The 19,260-nt window shown below is 43.0% G+C and overlaps 1 protein-coding gene and 1 long non-coding RNA gene across 2 annotated transcripts in view; one reads left to right on the forward strand and one right to left on the reverse strand.

The window, feature by feature from the left end:
* Positions 1 to 19,260, reverse strand: part of ELOVL2 (ELOVL fatty acid elongase 2) — a 77,113-nt gene that overhangs the window by 15,665 nt on the left and 42,188 nt on the right. Inside the window, exons 2-3 of the mRNA XM_072152592.1 lie at positions 6,560 to 6,623; positions 3,375 to 3,562 (exon numbers count right to left, since the gene is read on the reverse strand). Of these exons, the coding sequence (XP_072008693.1) occupies positions 3,375 to 3,562; positions 6,560 to 6,623 (252 nt within the window). The remainder of the gene's footprint in view (positions 1 to 3,374; positions 3,563 to 6,559; positions 6,624 to 19,260) is intronic.
* Positions 9,149 to 16,234, forward strand: LOC140134077 (uncharacterized). Its single transcript, XR_011856070.1, has 3 exons — positions 9,149 to 9,306; positions 13,270 to 13,377; positions 15,609 to 16,234. It is a non-coding gene; the product is annotated as an uncharacterized lncRNA (long non-coding RNA).

Below are 19,260 nucleotides of genomic sequence, written 5' to 3' on the forward strand. Positions count from 1 at the left end.
AACATGCTGGGGGTTGTGGGCAGGGGAATTAGCTTGATGGCACCAATAGGGGGCGTAAGCATTCATACTGCCTAGGGCAGCATCAAAACTAAACAAGGCCCTGGGAATTCCCATAGACGTGGCGGCAGGGGAGAAGGAGAAACAGGGAAGGTAGAGATCAGGATGGCGATGAACACTGAGGAAATGTAGAAGAAGCAGTGCTCCAAGAGAAATGTCAACATCCTGGGTGCACCAACAGGTTGTTTATAACCTTATTTCATGAGAAAGCGAACATTCATGTCTTGCAATAAAGGTATGTTGGATTTTTGGAGTGCGGGATCTATAGGTGTGGAAATGGCTTATAAGACGTTATGGTGGTGGTAGACTCCACAGTAGTTGGGATTCTCCTTAGTAACACTTTCCTCAAACTATTTCTAAAATAGTGAAACTGAGTGGACACTTTCAAGTGGTCCTTTGTCTGCTTTGTAAAAGAAATACTACATTATTTTCCTTTTCACTTGCCTCCGTTTCCTATCTCAGCTGAAAATACAAGCACATAATGCTCTAAGTATTATCAGAACAAAAGAATATTGAATTAAAACAGACCCAGAGGTTAGGTCATTGCGAGAAAAATGTTCAGACTATTTCACTGAAAAGTCTTTTTATACAACATAAAATTGTTAGACATTTTGTCCAGTTTGCTGTTCATGTTGTGTTCATCACAAAGACACAGTGAGAAAATTCATCTCCGCATAGCTAGTATGCATAAATTACTATGAGACCCGGGAATGAAAGCCTAAGCGCTACAAAGTGTCCTATGGTAATTTCCCCTTTACTCCAGAAGAGTCACATTGTTAATATCTTCATGAGATTTCATATTTCTTAATATTATTATTGTATGTTCTATATTAATATAGTGAGGGGGTATGACTCAAAAAAGATATACAGCTAAAGCTTTTCTACTGCCTATAAATTACAATGTCTTAAAAGCACAGGGATCTTACATCTTAAAGGGGTTAACCACTTTAGCTCATGTTTTCTGTAACGTATGTTAGTCAAGCAAGCGCGCAGCTTTCCGTTTCGTTGAATGATTTATTCACAGGTGGAAAATGCAAGGTTTCAGCTCACTCAATGTAGCCATTTTCAAGCAGTGTGAACAGTGTTACAAGGCGGGTTTAAATCTGCTATAAATCTGCTACTGTGGGGCCGGGGCTAGCTGTATACTGTGAGGGGGGGGGGGGGCGCATGAGCTGCGGGGAATTCACTACTATTGGATTTACTATGTGGGGGGGCAGGATATGTGATAATTTACCAATACACATCTATTAATAGTTCTGCACCTCTTCATTGATATGTAAAGTGAAGCTTCCTGTCTTTTACCTCATCAGCCAGACATTCCTGACCATAAAATGGCTGCAGATTTAGGGGAACATGTAATCTGTTCCTGTCGCCCTGCCAGGACCTTAATATTATATTCATAAATACTTTCATAAGGTCCTGGCAGGACAATTGCTCATGGACAAATGGAGATCACATGGCCATCCTTCTGCAGTCATGTAGTCAGTTGGCTTTAATCCTGCATCATGTCATTAGGCTTCCTGAAAGTCATGCCTAATGGTAAGGGGGCTGCCTTACAAGGTAACGCAAGGCAGCCTTAATCATCAAAGTCTCTGTAAGGGGAGCTCTTACTTCCCAACCCTATGAGTGTAAAGAGGGAGACACACTGGGGCTCATTTACTAAGGGTCCGTGCGCACACTTTCGTCTGACTTTCCAACGTTTTTGGGTATTGCACGGCTTTGGCAGGTTTTAACAAGTGTCTGCACAGGGCTTTCATGCGACACCAGTTGGGGCGTGCCCTCGGACATGCCGTCCAACTGATTCGGACTGAGCGTAGGATTTAACGTTCAAATTGTGTCACAAAACAATGCACCGGCAAGAAGAAGGTGAACTCTGTCGGACTTGAGTGGGGAAGCGGCACATGCAGGATATCGGGCTCATGATCTTAGTGGGTCCCATTCCTGTGATCAGTCGGTTCCCAGCAGTCAGACCCTCACCAATCAGCTTGTTATCCCTTATGTTGTTAACAGGGGTAACTTAAATAGTTGGTACAACCTTATTTAATAAATGAATGTTGATAGTAGCTTGGAACTAAATATGACTAACGTGAAAAGTATAGTTTTTTTTCATAATAAGGGTATACATGACAATTGAAGGTGGAGTTTAAGGTGGCATGCTATATTTGTCAAATTGTGTCATTTTTGCCTGAAAAAAAAGCATCTTGGCACTACTGTTACCTAAGCAACAGATTTAGGGGAATATAATCATAACTGTTTTTTGTAATGTCTGCATAAGTTTGGGGGTTAGGATATTAGAGTTCACTGATACACAGCATGCATGCTGGCCCCTCCTTGCCCCAGCAAACTTCAGAATGTGCTTTCTTCCTTGTTTGCATTCTCAGTAAACCATAGCCTGTTCTCCCTACAAATTTTCCAGGCTATATACAGGGGGGCAGGAGCTGGCTGTATACTGGGGAACAGGGGCTGTAAGGTTATATACTGGGGACAGGGGCTGCAGGCTATATACTGGGGGGCAGCGCAGGGGCTGGCTGTATACTGGGGGTCAGGGGCTGGCAGGCTATATACTGGGGAGCAGGTGCCGCAGGCTATATACTGGGGGGCAGGGGCTAGCTTTATATTGGGGGGGGGCATGAGCTGACTGTATACTGGGGGGCAAGCTGTTTACTGGGGGGCAGGGGCTGGCAGATTATATACTGGGGGGCAGGGGCTGCAGGCTATATACTGGGGGGCAGGAGCTGTAAGGCCATATACTGGGGGCAGGGGGCTAGCATTATATTGGGAGGGCATGAGCTGAATGTATACTAGGGGGGGGCTGGCAGATTATATACTGGGGGGGGGCAAGGTCTGTCAGACTATATGCTAGGGGGCAGTCTATATACTGTGGGGCAGGGGCTAACTGTATACTGGGGGGCAGTGGCTGGTTGTATACTGGGAGGCAGGGGGCTGGCTACGTACTGGGGTGCAAGAGCTGGCAAGCTATATACTGGGGGGCAGGGGGGTGAATAGCTATCTACTGGCTGGTTGCTGTGACCAATACATTTCCCAATCTCGAGTCAATAGGTTTTTCCAGTTTTTTGTGGTAAAATTAGGTACTTTGGCTTATACTCGAGTATATACGGTAAGCACAGAGCTAAAGGACCTATCTTGTACGTAAATGGAGGCCTATCTGAACCGTACAGGCCTGGCCCAGTCTATTATTAATCCTACTACCAGAAAGAGTACGATACATTACTTTTTATCATTTGATTTTGCGCTTCAATACCTACAAATCATAGTGCATTTGGCATTTTATGAAAGTAAACAGGTTGGCCACTTACCTCTATTAACATGTACAATGAAAGCAGTGTGACCGCAAGATTGTAAACAATTAAATGACCCCTGAGAGAGAATGCTGGCCTGTTCTTCATGTATTTGGTCCCCAACCATATGGAAATCAAGTAGAGGAGAGTCAATGACAAAGTGGGAAGGCAGGAGTCCAGCATGAACCATCCTCTAACCCTTGGATCTAGAAAGATGCAGAAGATAATGAGAACCTGATTGATACTGACAGCCCATTATAACCAAGGGACCTACAAGCAATAGGTTGTGCTTCATCCCTACCACGCAAAACACTCATCTGACGTGAATAGCAACAATACATAGGATTTGACACATAGCAGTGTACATTTGCCCTTTGCTAAAGGTAGCAGACTGGATCAGTTGGATCAATTGATTTAACATTAAACAAAGTGAATTGATTTTATGCTACGGGTAGCACCACGATGGTTTATTAGTTATTAGTTGCAGTGCTGGGGTCCTGGGTTCAAGTCCCAGGGTCAAAATCCACAAAGAGTTTGTATGTTCTCTCCGTGTTTGCGTGGGTTTCCTCTGGGCCCTCCAGTTTCCTCCCACACTCCAAAACATACTGGTAGGTTGATTAGATTGTGAGCCCCATTGGGGACCGGGACCGTTTGGAAACTTATGTGTAGCGCTGCGTAATCTGTGTGTGCTATATAAATAAAGGAATTATTATTCATTATTATTATACCATCAACCACTTTAAAGTTCGGGACACATGGTTAGGTTTTTTGATGCAGTTTTTAAAGCCCAAATCATAAGTGGTCAGTTGTCCTTTGTGTGTATTACCTATGCCTGGTTGTGACTTCAGAAAATGCATCAAAACCCATACATGCCCTTATTCTCATTCATATTAATGTATTCATTGTATAACCCATATTTTCCCTCATCACTCTGTCAATACAAAGTTCCAAGCTCAGTGCAAGATCTCAGCCTTGAAAGAAGAGTTAGTTATTATATTCTGCTGTATATAATACAATAACAAGGTTCACTGATGTGAAACAAATTAATTTGATTTCCCTTGTAAATCTAAACATCCTTATGTTTAAATACAAACATCTTTATTTTCATATTTATTCACATTCTAGATTTATTCAGACCCTCCAGAATAGGAGGGTCTGAATTTGTTTCTAAAATCGATTTTTTTTAGATACCTGAATTTTAACTTGTTTGAAATCTTTGCTGGAGATTATATTAGGTGGACAAAATTGTGAGCAAGCAATTGCCATTGGGTTATTTAGGGCAGTGGTCCCCAACCCTTTTGTATTTGGGGACCGGCTTCGCCCAAATTTTTTTCCCAGGGATCGGAACCATGGTCACTTAAAAAACAAATTGCGTGGCCAGCAAATATCCCATATCTATCCCCATCCCATATAATGTATCATTTCCTGCATTCCGATCTAAAATGCCCCCTTTTCTGTAGCACTCCTTTATAGAGCTCCCACCCTTTCCTGTAGCCCACCTTTTATAGTGCTCTTTTATGTAACCCCCTTTATAGTGCCCCTTTTATTGTAGCACCCCCTCCCTTTTCTGTATCTCCCCTTTATAGTCCCCCCTTTTATGTAGCCCCTCCTGATAGTACTCCTTTTTCTGTACCCCCCTTTTTATACCACATATACTCGAGTATAAGTCTACCTGAGTATAAGCCAAGGCACCTAATTTTACCACAAAATAAACTGGGAAACTTATTGACTTGAGTAAAAGGGTGCAGCCACACGGTCAGTTTTTCAGATGCGGTTTTGTAACCCAAAAGCAGGAGTGGATCATAAGCCCCCATAGTACTGTCCCCTGTATTGCCCCCATTGTACTGTCCCTTGCCCAGCCCCCATTCTAATGTCCCCTGCACGGTCCCATAGTACTTTCCCTTGTATTGCCCTCATTGTACTGTCCCCTGCAATGAGGGAACTTGTAGAGGGAACTTATATCAATACAGGTCTTGAACTAGAGGTTCTCCATTACTTCTAACAAAACACATCTATGAATTGTGTCCAATAATGCAGACCTTAAGACAAAGTTTTCTTCTTAAACACACATATTCTTTACTTCAAATTTAAGCGTACAACATTTACAACTTGATAACAATATCCTTCATTAATTTGTGTGCAAACATATGGCAATACTTCATTTGTAAAAAAAAGATCTTCAAGGAGTGTTCATATAGTAAATGTCTTACCTCGCTTAGTCAGCGTAGTTATGTAATAGGCACTCACTTTGACTCTAGACTACACTCACAAGTCTTCTATGAGCCACATGACGTGACGTTTCGGGGGGGGGGCGCCCCTTCCTCAGACATATTTCATAGTTATCAGCATTCAGTGTTACATTCATTATCATTACAATCCAGTGGTTACACAGATGCAAGATTATGCAAGTAGGCCTATTGCCTAATTTAAAGTTATACGATTTTCCAATATAAAACAAAAAAAACGAGCAAAATGATGGCACTCGCCCATGTCCTGTTGAAATCCAAATCCTCTTTATTTTGGAACAAACACCAATACTCACAAGTGGGTCAAAGTAGAGAGGGAGTGATGCGTGATGCTCAAAAGAAGGCTACGTCCGTTTTGCGTAGTTCTTCTTCTTCCAGCCTCCATTACACGTACTGCGTGAAACGGCTGTAGCCTTCTTTTGAGCATCACGCGTCACTCCCTCCCTATTTTGTCCCACTTGGCATGCGCACTACAATAATACTGATTGATGCAACACTAGAAAACTGCTAGAAACCTTCCATTGGATTTCACATCCTTTTATGTGTCTTGCACATGGTGGCTAATGGTGGTGCCGTTATCGTCTGTTTTGCTTTGAACAATTTTTCAATATAATTTCTGTATTATTTTATCGAGGTTTTCAAGATCTCTGCTTGCTGTCTTTCCATAGAAAGCTTCTATGTTTACTTTCAGTGAATAGAAATCTGTCCATAATCATGAGATGCTATGATAATAACAGCTTGTACACCTGCGTGTCCATCACATGACCATGCACAGATTCCTATCCACTGAAAGTAAACATAGAAGCTTTCTATAGCAGGACAGCACGCAGAGATCTAGAAAACCCTGAGGAATTGATCCAGAAAGTACAGCGGAAAATTGCAGAACTATTCATTACACAAACCATATTAATAATTTGCTGAAAGTGGTCAATTTACAGTAAATAATAATTTACTTACCTCTTGGGCCAAACAAATAATCCACAAAAGCATTTACTTCTCGGTCTAGTCTCTGTATGTGATCCTGAAAGAAAACCATAAGGTAGGATCAACAGAGTGAAACTTTACAATTACTATTTTGGCTACTAAATGGAAAGACATTCAGTCCTTTGGATTTATTGAAAAGTAGAGGCATCAGCTAAAATGACCAACTCAGACAGCATTCTAAATTTTATGTATTGCCAAGGGCTTTTTCAGTGTCCAGGGAGAGAATTAAAATTTAAACACAATTGTAATAAAAAATTATATAAAGTAAAAAGAATATTTAATAATTTCACAATCATATAGTAAATAATTATTACAATAGCATAATGGAAAAGTTGACAAGAGCAGTAAAAGCATTAAAATCCTCTCCGTTGTTCCAGTTTTACATGAAAAGAAAATGGAGGGGGAAGAGAGAACAGATTGTCATAATAATAATTTTAATTGAGTAAAATATTGAAACTATAAACTTAAAAACTATCAACTATTATTCAAAAAACTGAATAAAAAGTGATCAGAAGGTAGTAAAGTTGTGGGATGCGAGAGTGTTTTCGTCGATAACTTTTTGACAAACAATGAAACTTTACACATACTCTACAATGAAGTATAACAAAAAGTTATGAGTTTTGGAATAATAAAGATATTAAAACATAAATTAACTACATAAATTTGTTATCTCCACAATTGTACTAACCCAAAGTATAAACCACACATTGAAAGATGTAAAAATAAAGTCCATTAGAATATGATAAATATGCCAATTCCACTACTGGTATTCTTTTCAGCTTCCCAGTACATGGCACAGAATATTAAGTAGTGCCACTAGAGAGTACAATTAGTCTTGCAGGTAACAAGCCCTCATATAGCTTTGTAAAAAAGTAAAAAAAAGATATTGCTTGTGGAAGGACCAGAGGAAAAAACAGAAAATTCATGGTTTTGAATGGGGGTTAAAGTATAACACGAATATATGCAGTTTAAAAAAAAAAAATAGCACCCCTAGTGCAGCATTTATGTCCACGACAAATAACATAATCAAAGTATTAAATGTCTAAAACATAAATAGCCATGTACTATAAAATCAAACTACACATTTAATGAATTGATAAGGCAAAAATGATAGAGGCTAGGAGACCTACAGAAACATCCGACACGTGTTTCACACAAATGTTATATCTCTGCTGGTATGATAACACAGGCTTTTATGCCATTTCTGTCACCCTGCAAGTAGTGACGGAGATGAGAACCATACAGAACTCTGCTTCCTGTTACTGCCGTGTAAAGTTCAAGCTGGGTACAGAGGTGAGATGGATGAAACGTCCTTACTTGATGTGCCAGCAGAGGACCGCAAGACCCCAGACTTTGTATATTAATGGGCCAGCAAGCGTTTTGAGAATGGAAATTGTATTTGTTTATTAAATAAAGCAACCCCAAATAGAACATAAAAAGTATTTCATACGTCTGTCATGAATTGTTCCTTCCATCCTTCAACACATAGGATAATAATAAAGCTAAGGCTACATTCACACACATGTATGTGGGACGTATATACGGGCAATATATGTCCCCCATAGACTTCTATGGGCTCATTACCCTGTACAGGAGCGGTACGATGCAGCACACGTACCGCTCTGTAGCCCGTAGAAAGATGGGACATGTCCTATCTTTCTACGTGATACGGCGCCGTGCGCTGTATATGCCTATGGAGAGGGGTGGGGGTGAGCTGGGCTCATCCCTTGCTCCTCTCCGCAGCGCCAATGTATGCCCGCCGTACTACATCGTCTGAATTTAGCATAGTACTGTAAATTAAGACTATTTAACGTTGCCTCTCAATATAAGAGCCCCTTCAGATCAAGAAGTACACTTTCTAATTAGGCTATTTTATTCACGTTCAGTGACCTAAACATTGGACTCAATCATCAAAAAAGAGACTCTGTAAAACTAAATGGCTATACTACTCTTTTATTAAAGGAGTTGTCCACTTTAAACACATTCCAGTAAATAATTGAAATTGCTTGTATAATGAAAGGTTATTACATTTTCCAATATACTTTGTTTTAATTGTTTATGGTTTTGTAGATCTCTGCTTGCTGTCGTCTTGCCGTCATGCAACAGGAAGCTTTATTGTTTGTAGATAAACACCAGTCTGTGGTCACGTGATGTCACACAGGTGCACAGATCATTATAACACAGTGTACTTACAGCTGTGTGACATCAAATGACCATGGAGTGGTGCTTATCTAGAAAACCATGAAGAATTGAAGCAGAAAATATATTGAATGTTATAGCTTATTGTTTGCTATAATGTGCTTGAAGTGTAAAATCCATACCTCCCAACCGTCCCGCTTTCGGCGGGACTGTCACGCTTTTTAACCCCAGTCCCGCCGCCCCGGGAGGATAAGGGAATGTCACGCTATTCCCCGCATTGTCCCGGGCCAGGAGACTGAGTCCCGTCTCCTGGTCCCGGGACAGGGTCCGACTTGCCTGGCTGAGAGAGTGACCGCGGTAACCGCGGTGACCGCGGTGACCGCGGTAACCGCGAGGGGGGGGGGGCGGGGGGTTCGGGTGGGCAGGGCACACCTGCTGGCTGCAGCACACACACACTACCTCTGGGGATCATCACAGCAGTGAATGTGGTCAAGGACCTTCGATGAGGTCATGACCATGTGACACCTATGTGGGAGGAGCTACTGAAGACCCCGGTAGAGGTTGCTGCCATGCATGCCGAGGTATGTATGAGAAGTTATACAGAAGCAGTGCAAGGAGGTGAGACAGGTATATAATGTGGGGGTGGGGGGCAGTGTGACAGGTATATAATGTGTGGGGGGGCAGTGTGACAGGTATATAATGTGTGGGGGGGCAGTGTGACAGGTATATAATGTGTGGGGGGGCAGTGTGACAGGTATATAATGTGTGGGGGGCAGTGTGACAGGTATATAATGTGTGGGGGGGCAGTGTGACAGGTATATAATGTGTGGGGGGCAGTGTGACAGGTATATAATGTGTGGGGGGCAGTGTGACAGGTATATAATGTGTGGGGGGCAGTGTGACAGGTATATAATGTGTGGGGGGCAGTGTGACAGGTATATAATGTGTGGGGGGCAGTGTGACAGGTATATAATGTGTGGGGGGGCAGTGTGACAGGTATATAATGTGTGGGGGGGCAGTGTGACAGGTATATAATGTGTGGGGGGGGGCAGTGTGACAGGTATATAATGTGTGGGGGGGGGCAGTGTGACAGGTATATAATGTGTGGGGGGGCAGTGTGACAGGTATATAATGTGTGGGGGGCAGCGTGACAGGTATATAATGTGTGGGGGGCAGCGTGACAGGTATATAATGTGTGGGGGGCAGTGTGACAGGTATATAATGTGTGGGGGGGCAGTGTGACAGGTATATAATGTGTGGGGGGGCAGTGTGACAGGTATATAATGTGTGGGGGGGCAGTGTGACAGGTATATAATGTGTGGGGGGGCAGTGTGACAGGTATATAATGTGTGGGGGGGCAGTGTGACAGGTATATAATGTGTGGGGGGGCAGTGTGACAGGTATATAATGTGTGGGGGGGCAGTGTGACAGGTATATAATGTGTGGGGGGCAGTGTGACAGGTATATAATGTGTGGGGGGCAGTGTGACAGGTATATAATGTTGCTTTAAAATTTTTCTTTTTTTTTTCAATTTTTTAAAAAAAATGTTACCATTATTTTAGACTCTCTAATATAATATACTGGAATACTAGTGTATAGCAATATTACTGCTGATCTCTAATAGCCTCTCATCTGCTATTAGAGATCATTACACATGGCAGGCCTACTAGTCTCAATGGGACTTTAGGCTACCATGACAGCCGATCACCAAGAGGAGGAGTTTGGGAAATCAGGAGGCTGCTGGAGGAGGAGGCTGGGGACAGGAGGAGGAGGAGGCTGGGGGACAGGAGGAGGCTGGAGCAGGCTGGGGAGCAGAAGGAGGAGGCTGGAGGACAGCAGGAAGATAGAGGATGGAGGGGCTGGGGGACAGGAGGATGCTCGAGGCGGCTGGGGGACAGGAGGATGCTCGAGGCGGCTGGGGGACAGGAGGATGCTCGAGGCGGCTGGGGGACAGGAGGATGCTCGAGGCGGCTGGGGGGCAGGAGGAGGCTGGAGGACAGGAGGAGTATGCTGGAGGAGGAGGCTGGAGGACAGGAGGAGTATGCTGGAGGAGGAGGCTGGGGGACAGGAGGAGTATTGCTGGAGGAGGAGGCTGGGGGACAGGAGGAGGAGGCTGGGGGACAGGAGGAGGAGGCTGGGGGACAAGAGGAGGAGGCTGGGAAATCAGGAGCAGGCTGGAGCAGAAGGAGGAGGCTGGAGGACAGCAGGAAGATAGAGGATGGAGGGGCTGGGGACAGGAGGAGGATGCTGGAGCAGGCTGGGGAACAGGAGGAGACTGGGGGACACGTGGAGGAGGCTGGAGGACAGGGGGGCTACAGGAGGAGGCTGGAGGACAGGGGGGCTACAGGAGGAGGCTGGAGGACAGGGGGGCTACAGGAGGAGGCTGGAGGACAGGGGGGCTACAGGAGGAGGCTGGAGGACAGGGGGGCTACAGGAGGAGGCTGGAGGGCAGGGGGGCTACAGGAGGAGGCAGGGGGGCTACAGGAGGAGGCTGGAGGACAGGAGGAGGCTGGAGGACAGGAGGAGGCTGGAGGACAGGGGGGCTACAGGAGGAGGCAGGGGGCTACAGGAGGAGGCTGGAGGACAGGAGGAGGCTGGAGGACAGGAGGAGGCTGGAGGACAGGAGGAGGCGACAGGAGGAGGCTAGAGGACAGGAGGAGGCGACAGGAGGAGGCTAGAGGACAGGAGGAGGCTACAGGAGGAGGCTGGAGGACAAGAGGAGGCTACAAGAGGTGGCTGGAGGACAGGAGGAGGCTGGAGGACAGGAGAAGGCTGGAGGACAAGGGGATACAGGAGAAGGCTGGAGGACAAGGGGATACAGGAGGAGGCTGGAGGACAAGGGGATACAGGAGGAGGCTGGAGGACAAGGGGATACAGGAGGAGGCTGGAGGACAGGGGGATACAGGAGGAGGCTGGAGGACAGGAGGCTACAGGAGGAGGACAGGGGGCTGGAGGCTACAGGAGGAGACTGGAGGACAGTCTATATGTTTTACATGTTACAGAGTTGCATTAGGGGATATTATATTGGTCCACGGGAAGGGGGGCAAATTAAGGGGCGTTGTAGCATTTGGGGACCATCAAGTTCGATATTATACTATGCTTGAGGGTGGGACAATGGGCGTGGCTTAGAAAAAGGGGGAGGAGCTTTGTGTCCCTCTTTCTCTTCTCCAAAAGTTGGGAGGTATGTAAAATCCCTTTAATGTATTGGGTCACGGTTACTGTGTACCATGGGGGTACAGGAGTATTCCTGTCATTTTAAGTTGTCCCCTAACACAGGTCCCTGGGTCCTTATACCAATAAAGACAACAAGCATTTCTTAATTCTCAGAATAAATGGAGCTTCTGATCATAAATGTGTAGCTATCATTTTCTCCGGAAGCCTATTAAAAATGGATTGAGTGCAATGAGCAAAATGAGCAAAATATGGAATCTGTGTAAATTATATATGCATATTATTACTTTCAGATGTACTTTCAGACCTGGGAAATGACACAAAATGATTTACTTGTGTATCTAGTCATTGTAATTCCACTATTTACCTAATAGAAGAAAAGGATGTGATATGAAGAACATGAATTGATTGAAGTTAGCCATCTATGTTGGATCAAATGTATTAACTATAAAGAGTCTCTGACTTAAAGGAAACCTACCACTTCTGAAGGTAGGTATGAGATGCAAACACCGGGCACCAGCTCAGGGTGAGCTGGTGCCGGTGCTTAGTCTCGTTAGTGTTAAAACCGCGGTATCGCGGTTTTAACACTTTTTAAACTTTATAGTAGAAACTGCTTCGGCGCTGCGCGCGACCGTGTAGCGCAACGCCTGCGCCATTTCCAATGTAGGCGCGCGCACGATCGTGCGCACGCAGCGCCGAAGCAGTTTCTGCTAGAAAGTTTAAAAAGTGTTAAAACCGCGATACCGCGGTTTTAACACTAACGAGACTAAGCACCGGCACCAGCTCACCCTGAGCTGGTGCCCGGTGTTTGCATCTCATACCTACCTTCAGAAGTGGTAGGTTTCCTTTAAGAACATCCGACTTACAGACAAACCCTAATTGCAGATGCACCACTCCTCCCACTGTGAGCTCTGGGGAAGCTCTCATGATGCTGGCAATTTACAGAATTTTAGCCCCAGGGCTGAAATGGTCGAAGAGTTATCAATGTTATCTGCAATGACGTTTTATTGATAATCCTTGTTATCAAGACAGCCCAAAATGATGGAAATACTATAGTCACAGGGACAGAAAAATCTTTTCTGGAGATACACAGTAAATTATACCAGTTCCAACTTCCATACTTCAACTTAATAACAAACCTACAGAACCAATTTTGTATGCATGTATCAAAAAAAGGAAGTTCTGACTGTTCTGCAGAAATGAAGAACTGGATACATTGAATTACAGATATATAATTTGGATATATTATATTGCTAGTATCTGCTTCCTGTCAGTACTTGCCGCTCCATATGCAGAACATTTCTGCTTATGAGGCAGATCAATGCAATCCTTTTAGAAGTAATCCGTCTCAACCCTTTCTTGTTTTATCTCAGTGCTCAGAGCCTCACATAGAGCTGCACTGAAGATTAGACCGCTATAAACCTGCATCAACCTGTGATGCACTTATTAAAGAAGCATCAGAAGCACATGGCATTCTAACGGTGAGTCTGTTCAAAATTGTTATCCAAAATTCAGAGGTAGGCATTTATCAAGACCGGTATATTTCATGCTCCCTTATTCCTGGGTGGTGCGCACCTTATATATGAGGAGGTCTAGGCCTCGTCATACATGAGGTACATGGCTTGCCACAATTGGCTCTAATATGGGACTGGAGTCTACTGTAGCAAGCTTTCACAACAGTTTCTGGCAGGGAAGTTGTTATATACAGCGAGGCCTTATGGCCCCGCCTTTACCATAATCCACCCCATCCCCTTTTTGAGAACTTTTCGAAAGGGTAGGCAAAACACTCAATTTGCGTATAATTTTTGGCGCAAATGGAGTTGAAAAAGTTGCAAACCAAGTTTTTGCTCTTTTTCTATGCCAAATTGGCTAACATGAATGTCCCCAAGAATGTCCTATAACTTTATATGAGTTGATCAAAGAAAAGAAAAATAGTCAGGTCATGTGAGGTACAGTAAGAATATTCAGCTCCTATCCAAAAACAACCAATATCCCAATGGTGTACTGGGAGTGGGGACACAACTTCAATGTATGCTTGTGAATTTGTCATATATTTTGGCTCACTGACATGTACATAAAAGTCTCAGTAAGATGGGGGTTCAGAGAAATGTTGCCATATGTTTGAATCAAATTATGAAGAACATTAATAGAAAAGGTGACCATACATGGTCAATGTTAACAGATTTATATAGAAGGAATATCAGTTATATGCCTATTCTGCAAGGAGCAGCCACCATGTACATCCTTGTAATAATTACAGTCCCACATATGTCCATAAGTTATATGTCACATTATAACTCTGAGGTTCAATGCATGACATAACCCATGGGCAGGTATAGCACTACGATATCTGGACAGAAGCTCCAATGTTTGTTCCATTTAGTACAAACCGTTAAAATATTGCTTAACTTTTCTTATAAAAGTTTAACTGTAAAATGTTATATAGGAGCTTTCCTTGAAGTCTAAAACTTCTAACAATTATATAACCATATTGGGGGGGCATGTATCAAGACTTGATAACCCCTTTCCCTGGCCTAAGGGGCAGCAGGAGTCAATAATAATGAGCTTTTACAACAGTTTCTGCCATTCAATTTGGAGCATTCTACATGACATACAAGCCAGAAATCTGACCCTGTCTGTTCTATTTGTAAAACTGTGTTACTATACAAACTAAAAGAACCTGTCACCACTTTTTGGACAAAAACAGGTAGTGACAGGTTCCCATATTAGCACTATTAGCACCCTTCTTTCACCTTAAAAAAAACTTTTCCTCGTCGAATAAAATTAATTTTGTTTCATTACCTGGTAGCCAGTCAGACACTTTAGCGAGTCAGATGGTGTATGGCCTCCATAGCCGAGTCGTGTGGCCCCTCCTGTCCTCACTTAGTAACATTACATGTCATCGAGTTACGTCGTCTGACCCACGTGCCGATTTCCTGCACTTGCACACTCCTCTCTACGAAAACTCCTTAGTGAGCTGCATATGCTGGGAGCGGGCGGAGGACGTGAACCCTCTCCGAGTGTTGGGAATTCCGGCTTTTCTTACTGAGCTGTCTTATTCAGCTCCACTCACTAAGAAGAGCCGGCTCTTCTGGCTCCTGAACGGCTCCCTATTAAATATATAGTCAGGCGCCCTGCACCACTCCACTTTTAACCGGATATTATCGGGTTAAAGGGGGCGTGGTGAGCCGTTTAGGGGGCCGGGTTAAGCAAACTCTTTGTTCCGGTTCATTCGCGAACGACCCATCACTACCCACTCCCCCGCTCACTATGCCTGACAGGCAAAAGAAGAGGAGTTTGCAGGCATGGGAAATTGACCAGCTGGTCGGAGAGAGGACAGGAGGGGCCACTCGCTGCAGTGTCTAGTGCCTAGATACCAGGTAATGAAAAGTTAATTTTATCAGGTTATGAGTAAAGGATTTTTCAGGTGAAAGAAGGGTGCATTTGTGCTAATGGGCTCTATGGGAACCTGTTACTACCTTCTTTTGTGAAAAAGAAGGTGACAGGTTCCCTTTAAATATCACCTTTTATATCATAATCAATCTTTTATTATCATCTATTTTCCCTTTATCTTCTGGAAATATAGATTTTTATATGCCAAAATGATGGGAAAGGTGTTCTGGGATTCTGAACTTGCCATATGATGACACTCCATTTGATCTCCAGAGGAGTTCTGTTAATAATGCAGTTTTATCTGCTGTTTGTTTAACAGCTCAAGCAGCAAGAAATTAAATATACCCTGAGGGAACCCTGGGACTGTAAGACGCCAAGCTTCAAGGCATCTGGAAATGGAAGTTTCCTAGTATAATGGCCTACAGTAATTCTAATTAATGAACAGAAAACAGCGAACACCAACCCCAAAGCAATGTGTAGTATCATCTACAAACACAGAATTCAATGGATGCCGCATTGTCATACAATGAAGAATCCCTCTACCCCCAGGTCTAGTCCCCTGTCCTCACACAGAATTCCCCCCAGGTCTGTCTCTTCCTCCTCCTCACATCTCCCACCAGGTCTAGTCCTCCATCCTCACATTGCATCCCTCCCACAGGTCTAGTCCTCCATGTTCACACAGAATCCCCCCACCCCCTGGTCTGGCACCCCCTCCTCTTTCTGACATAGAATCCCCGCTCCCCAGGTCTAATCCCCACTTCCCCCCAGGCCTAGTCTCCAGTCCCCACTGTCAGCATCCCTGTTCCTTCACTGCTTGCTGTCTAGTGGAGAAGCAGGAGGGTCATGTGATTACATCATCACAGGACAATTAGTTCTGCATAGAAATACAGCTGGGCTAGCAACTTGTGCAGCAGGACAATAAATAATGTCAATTAAGGTCCCAAAGCACTGCACACAGTTTTTTTTTTTCATTTTTGTCGCAGATCACACCAAAAACGCAATAAAATTGCATCTGCTGATGCACTGTGAGCTACAGGAAGCAGGGCAGAGGTCGCATGCAGGCTGCTGGCTGTGCTCTCCTGATCTATGGGGTCAAAATGTTCTCATCTTTATCTTATATTTATATGGCATGGTTTGAAAGTCAAAAGATCTTTGAGTCTACAGCAACTCTTTGATTTCATTATGATATAGGGTTTTGGCGGCTATGTTTTAGATTGCATCCAAAAACCTGTGTACCACTCAGAGAATATTAATAAACTGTTTCTAATCAGATAAGTATAGATACACACACATTATATATATATATATATATATATATATATATATATATATATATATATATATATATCCAGAAAGAATCACACCAACAGCTAAGGTCCCCAATTAAGATTCTCTCATTATTTATTTGGGGAAAGTATCCTCCCAAGGTACTATGCTTAGCTTTCATTGGCTTATCTTAATGTGTCATACCTCCGCAACTGGGCAGTAGGATCATAGACATAAAAAGGTAAAATTACAAGTCACATGCGATATATATGCATCTACTTTCCATGGTCAAAGAAGGTCTGCTTATTCTAGGCCATGATGAAGTGCTGAACATTAACCCCATCTTTTATAATGCTTCTTCATCTGAACATCAAAACTGATACAGAAAATGCCTGTAACAGTACAACTGAAACAGTTTATTACATGCAAGTTTGTATCTGTAAAAAAGTTATTCTTGCAGCATAATTAGTTTGTGCTAAACAAAATTTTTCTGATGACTGGAATTGTATTTATGTCACATGTTTCACAATAGGGTACACTGAGAATGGTGACGTGACAGAAAGAGGAATAACCTCCTATTGAAAAGTAAAAAAAGGGTAGAACATGAAGAAAACCAATAGACTGAGATGTAACAGTGGCACCATAAAAATGGAAGGTGCGGATAGTTGGTTACTATGAAGATATTATATCAACTTTTAAAGAACAAATGTAGTATTTCTTATTACAACTTGAGCATTAAAAGTCAGAAACAGGAAGCACACATCAGATATAAAAAAGAATATCCAAATATTTTGAGTCCTGTCATAATAGGCATACTGAAGCACTCATAGTGACAGCAGCTTTGTTTTTACCATTGAGCACTGGAGACAGGAAAATAACTCGAATGAAATCAAAGGGTTTTTGATATGTTTGACCAGCTTAAAGGAACATAAGTTTTAGGGCTACAGAAATATAAACCATCAGGAAAAGGCTAAAACAACTACTACACACATTTACTACAGCAGGTGAGTCTAACCATTCACACATTTTATTCACGTAAATGCATGAAATGGTGCAGAGAGTCATGACAGCTGTTGCCTAGAGAGTAAAAAAAAACAGGGGTGGTCTTTAAAACCCAAGTCAGCAGGTATGTATTGGTATGTCAGTGTGGCATAACAGATGGCATAGGGATTCTGGTACCCTAACCCCAGATTTGTGTACCAGACTGAAAACACTTGGTTCATCACTCTAGAACAGTGGTGGCGAACCTTTTAGTGACCGAGAGCCCAAACTGCAACCCAAAGCCCCCCTTATTCATCCCAAGGTGCCAACCAAAAATTAAAGAAGTAACTTATTGTTCCCTGTTCTTCAACAACTTTCATCATGGAGTCATATTGGCCTCCTAAGGACACCAACATAGTAAAAAGAAGGAGGGAAAACTTGTTCTATCAATGTAGCTTCTTTCCAGAGTCGCACTGTACATGGAGTATCGTGGGGCCTGCAGGAGGACCTCTTAAGATAATTTGGCCCTGTCCATACATTCTCCCTCTTCCTATAGTCTCAAGCAGCCAAGTAAGTATCACTGTAAAATATCACTGAAAGCAGAATATTTTAAGTTGCTTGGAACTGCAGGAAGATTCTTTAAGTACTGTCTGATGTACTGGGGTGGTGGCCCGGGTGCCCACAGCAAGGGCTCTGAGTGCCAATAGGTTCACCACCACTGCTCTAGAGAATGCATCGCCAATACTCAGCAGTATTCTCTATGTATAATGCATTAGTAGAGCAGTGTATGAGAAATTGCAGGAAAAAAAAGATTTCTTCTACCAATCAATCAAGTTCTTGACAAACAGTTCTCATGCAGAGGCAACTATTATTTGATGCAATCCTTGTAACTTGACAGTATCATTCTACGAAATTGTCAGAAGAAGACAAATATCTATTTTTAAAACCACAACTTGAAGCATGCCTCCTGCATGCCAGTATTTGTGGAAGGTGGGAGCCCACTGGTCTATTGTTACATTTGTATTATTATTTATAGATTTATAAATATAATACATATATATGTATTATTTATATTATTATTTATAATCTATACTCTGCATCCCACAGGCTACAGTAATCTACACATTATAAAGAATTCGTCCAAATCTTCTAATTTCGGCCAGTTGACTAGTTGATAATCCCAATTTCTTGCCAACTGAAGGAATTGTGATTATTTTTAGAGGCTACGCCACTTCCACAACATAGGGGTGTAAAGAGGTGGCGGGGAAGTGGGCCTGCACAGGGCGTTCCTTATTAAACAAACCTATACCGCGACAAAGGGGGCAGGAGCTTTATCATACGCCGCTGCATATAATAAATTCCCCCATAGTCTTTTGACAAACTAACCAGTGTTGTAAACCAACAACATAGCAGATGAGGTTTAATAACCCACAATGTAGAAAACACACAGGGGTACATGTATTATAAGTCTAGCTTTGTCCGTCTGTTTTTTGGACATATCAAGGCTTTTCTGGTGGTCAGTTGTATTGTACTGGTTTTTCCTTATTGATACATGTGGCATTTGGTCTTTAGTGAATTTTGGACTTTTTAAAAGAAAAGTCGGAAAAAATCTCCAAAAGTCGCAATCAGTTGCAAACTTTCTACGCTTGGGAAGGGGCAGCCATAGATTGTGTCAAAATCTGTGAGTTTTTTGATTAATAAAACATATGATTAATAAAAAGACG

This window comes from Engystomops pustulosus, chromosome 5 (genome assembly GCF_040894005.1).
Source record: "Engystomops pustulosus chromosome 5, aEngPut4.maternal, whole genome shotgun sequence".
Taxonomy (NCBI): Eukaryota; Metazoa; Chordata; class Amphibia; order Anura; family Leptodactylidae; genus Engystomops; species Engystomops pustulosus.